The sequence below is a fragment of the Olea europaea genome, chromosome 22 (genome assembly GCF_002742605.1).
Source record: "Olea europaea var. sylvestris chromosome 22, O_europaea_v1, whole genome shotgun sequence".
Classification (NCBI taxonomy): Eukaryota; Viridiplantae; Streptophyta; class Magnoliopsida; order Lamiales; family Oleaceae; genus Olea; species Olea europaea.
Window position 1 is genome coordinate 10,842,033 of NC_036258.1, and position 4,264 is coordinate 10,846,296.

At 35.4% G+C, this 4,264-nt stretch overlaps 1 protein-coding gene across 1 annotated transcript; it reads right to left on the bottom strand.

Annotated features, from left to right (window-relative positions):
- Window positions 1-400: 400 nt before the first annotated feature.
- On the bottom strand, window positions 401-850 carry LOC111371154. Its single transcript, XM_022993061.1, has one exon. The coding sequence runs from the start codon at window positions 848-850 to the stop codon at window positions 401-403; it is 450 nt and encodes a 149-aa protein (XP_022848829.1).
- Window positions 851-4,264: the final 3,414 nt, after the last annotated feature.

Sequence of the window (4,264 nt, forward strand, 5' to 3'; positions counted from 1 at the left end):
GTAAGGAGAAAATCTGCTTTGTGATCTTTGAGAATTTCTTGATAAACCTTCTATAAAATTCGGCATGTCCTAAAAAAATTCCTTATCCCTTTCACTGAAGTTGGTGGAGGTAATTTCTCAATTACTTGGATTTTTGCCTTGTCATCCTCTATCCCTTTATGTGAAATTTGATGGTCGAAAACTATGCCTTCTTGGACCATGAAATGACATTTCTCCCAATTAAGCACCAAATTGGTATACTCACATCTTTACAACACCATTTCTAAATTGGTTAACACATCCATCAAAAGAGGCCCCAAACACTGAGAAATCATCCATAAATACCTCAATACATTTCTCCACGATGTCGGAAAATATAGCCATCATACATTTTTGGAAAGTGGTGGGTGCATTGCAAGGACTAGGGCATCATTCTATATGCAAATATAGCATATGGACATGTGAAACTAGTTTTCTCTTGATCATTCGGAGCTATTGCAATTTGATTATAGCCCAAATACCCATCCAAAAAGCAATAATGAGAATACCTCGCTAACCGCTCAAGCATTTGATCAATGAAAGGAAAGAGAAAGTGATCATTCCTTGTACCTTTGTTAAGCTTGCAGTAGTCAATGCATACCCTCCGAATGGTTACGGGTCTAGTACGTATAAGTTCATTATCCTCATTTTCCACAATCATGACACTTTCTTTCTTTGGTACCACTTGAACGGGGCTCACCCAAGCATTATCTGAAATTGGGTAAATAATGCCTGCATCAAGCCACTTTACCACCTCGGCTTTTACCACTTCTTTCATATCGAGATTCAACCGCCTTTGATGCTCCACTGATGGTTTAAAATCATCATCCATAATGAGTTTATGCATGCATATTGAACGACTAATTTCCTAAATATCTGCAATAGTCCAAACAATGATTTCCTGGTTGCTAGGCAACGCCTTGTTGCCTTTCGGAGAGAAGTTTTGCAATTTGACCCACTTGACGTTCCAAGTTTTTCAAAGAGGCATCATTACGTTCTTGATATTGCAATTGATGGTTTGCCAACTTTGCAATGGCCTTTTTGATTTTTTCCATAGGAGAAGTATGAATGATTTTTCCAACAAGGGTTATAAGTTTGCAAGTAAGGATTGTACCATTGGCGTTGCAAGTTTTGAGCATATGCCACTTGCTCGGTGGATGCCGAACCACTACCTATCAACGGGCAACTTGGTTTTGGGTGATTTGTCCCACAAAAATCGTAAATAGGTGGAGATTGTACCACATGAGCCAAATGAGAGCTTGAAGTAGATGTATAAAGTCCTTCTACCTTCCTTGCTAGTGAGTCAATCTTTGCTAGAATCATTGAAAATGCTTCACCATCTCAAACTCCACCAACCTATCTTTGTGAACCTCTATCTGACTACATAGCACTTTGCTCACTAATGACCTCAAATAGATCATATGCTTCCCGAATAATCTTTTTCTTGATCGAACCATTAGATGATGAATCCACATTTGAATGACAAGAAGGGGTTAACCCGGCATAAAAATAATTCACTTGTTACCCCATTGTGATTCCATGATTTGGACATTTTCGAAGCATGTTTTTAAACATTTCCCAAGCCTCATGAAAGCTCCCAAATTTGGATCGTTGGAATGTGGTTATGTCATTCTTGAGTTTAGCTACTCGCGTGGGTGGAAAGAATTTGGTTGTGAATTTTTGAATAAGTTCCAACCAACTATTTATACTTCTGGGTGGTAAAATCTCAAGCTATTCCTTGCCTTATCCTTCAAAGTGTGAACAAATAACCTCATCTGGATCGCCTCTACATTCACGCCTTCATATTTAAAATTTTCAACATTCTCTATAAATTGTATATGTGAATAAGGATTCTCATCGATTCTCCCATGGAATGGAATGGTGTTGGAGAAAAAACTGATGACATCCGGGCAAAGTTGAAAGTTTGGATGTCCATATGAAGGGTAGACAATACTTGATTCATTCTCTATCACGAGTGGGTTCATGAAGTCCCCAAATAGCATATCTTCCTCATTGACAATGGGCTCTTGAGCCCTACCCACTTGGTTACCAAAACTTGGTGGGATACCACCTTGAGGAATATTTTCCGGTTGAGCATTGGGTTTCACATTACCCCTTAGTGTGCCATTTCAATCGGTTGTTGCCTTCTTAATTCTCTTTGTTCCAGTCGTCTTCTTCAAAAAGTCCTTTCAATATTCGGATTAAGTTCGAAAAGATCAAAAATTTTTAAACGAAGCATGCACTACCGAAGACCTAGAGAAACAAAATTAAGAAGTCAACCTCACAATAAAGATATAAAAACTATACAAAAGAACAAAAATAAAATTGTGAAAATTAGAATCAACAAAATATTGTTATTGAATTAAAACACTTCTCGACAATTGGCACCAAAAACTTGTTCCCTAAAAGTGCATGTCGCAAGTGCATAGGTCGCCTTCAAGTAATAAAGCGGACCTTTTGAATCCGGGTTGTGGATCCCTCGAGGAATGTATACTTTCGATTACATAATTTTATTTAATTTAATTCTAACAATAAAAAGAAACACACAATAAAGATTATGATTTTGGAAAATAACTGAAAATCTACAAAAATAAGAAAATAAGAAATTCTTGGGAATTTTCGAAAGCAAAGGTGGTTGGAATTCATGGTTTCATTCAACCATCGCCTAATTAATTTCTCCACAAGCCAATTAATAAGTTACTCATTTACGATGTTAGACCCGATTTTTCAATTTTAGTTAATTATCTCTCTCGAGTGAAATTAACCCTAATTGATTAGTTTAACCTATTATATCTCTATGTCGATTAAAACAAAACAATTGCATTAAATATTTGTGAAAATAGCTCATTGGGTCACCTAGGGCTAGAGGTATATCTCTATCCCCTACACAAATTTAGGGGTTCTACTATTTGGTCTAAAGTGCACAATCTTCTCTCGAACAATGTACATATCACTAAACACAATCATTCATTGACCACATAAATGAAAATGCATAGAATACGATAGAAGAAACACACGAAAATAAGCAAATCAATATGAAAGGGCTAATATTAAAATTAATCAAGATTAGATTAAACTACAACCATAAATCCCAATACAAATAACTTAGTCCATTTTATACAAACGATAAAAAGGAGAATATTTTGTACAATACATTGCAAGTATGGCAAAATAATTAAGAAAATACAAAGTTATAGATACAACCCAATTTGAAGCTTGGCTTTGGTTTTTCCAAATATTTCTCCACCTCCTTAAATGATTCTCCTTTGCGCTCTATATTTGCTCCCAAATATGCCAAGGAAAAGAAAAGAAAGAAAATTAAAAGGAAGGTAAAAAGAAAGAGAAGAGGCTAGGGTTTTCTTTCAAGATGAAGAATAATAAAACAAGAAGAATAGGGAGGGTGCTTAAAAAGGGTGAAAATCGTCCCAGCCAAATTGTAAGAAGAGGTCTATGAACAAATTGAAATGTACATACAAGTCGTGATTTTCCACTTAAGGCGTTCGCCTAGTACAAAATGAGGCATGCGCCTTAGCTTTTTGGTTGCTCTCAGTTGTCTAAAATTGGGGTCTTAGCTTGTGGCTTAGCCTTTTTTCCTTTTGTTCAGTTTGGTCCCCAAAGAATTGCACGTCAGGTCCTCCAACTTTGGTTTTATCCAATTTGGTCCTTGGATTTTGACTTTTCTTTCAATTATGCCCTTCAAAAATTGCAACCCCAAGTCTTTGAACTATCGACACTTATGCATTTTGGTTCCCAACTTCACAATTTTGTACACTTTTGGTCCCTTTTCATTTCCTTTTACCTTGCTCTATTTTCTTATGTGATTTTTTCCTACAAAAACAATAATTATATAATTGTGAGTAGAAATTTGCTCATTTAATCAATATTTAAGCTTATTTAAGTATTAAATAAGTGTGCAAAAATGAACTTATCAATAACTCTAATTTAGTGTAGTTGCCTTATGGTATTATGTCTATGACGTATATGTCAAGACTTACCATTTTAAAATTTACTTTGTGTGTATGCAAATTGTTGGCACAGGTTTCAACTATCTTGGAATGCCCCTTAAAAAATTGCGTAACCACTCAGTTTCATCACTACAATTATCTAGAGCTATAAACTCAAATTTCATATTAGATCTAGCTATAATTGTTTGTTTAGAGAATTTTTAGGATAAAGCTACACTATCCAATGTGAACGCAAATCCACTAATGGATTTGGAGTTTTTTATATCAGATATTTAATTTGC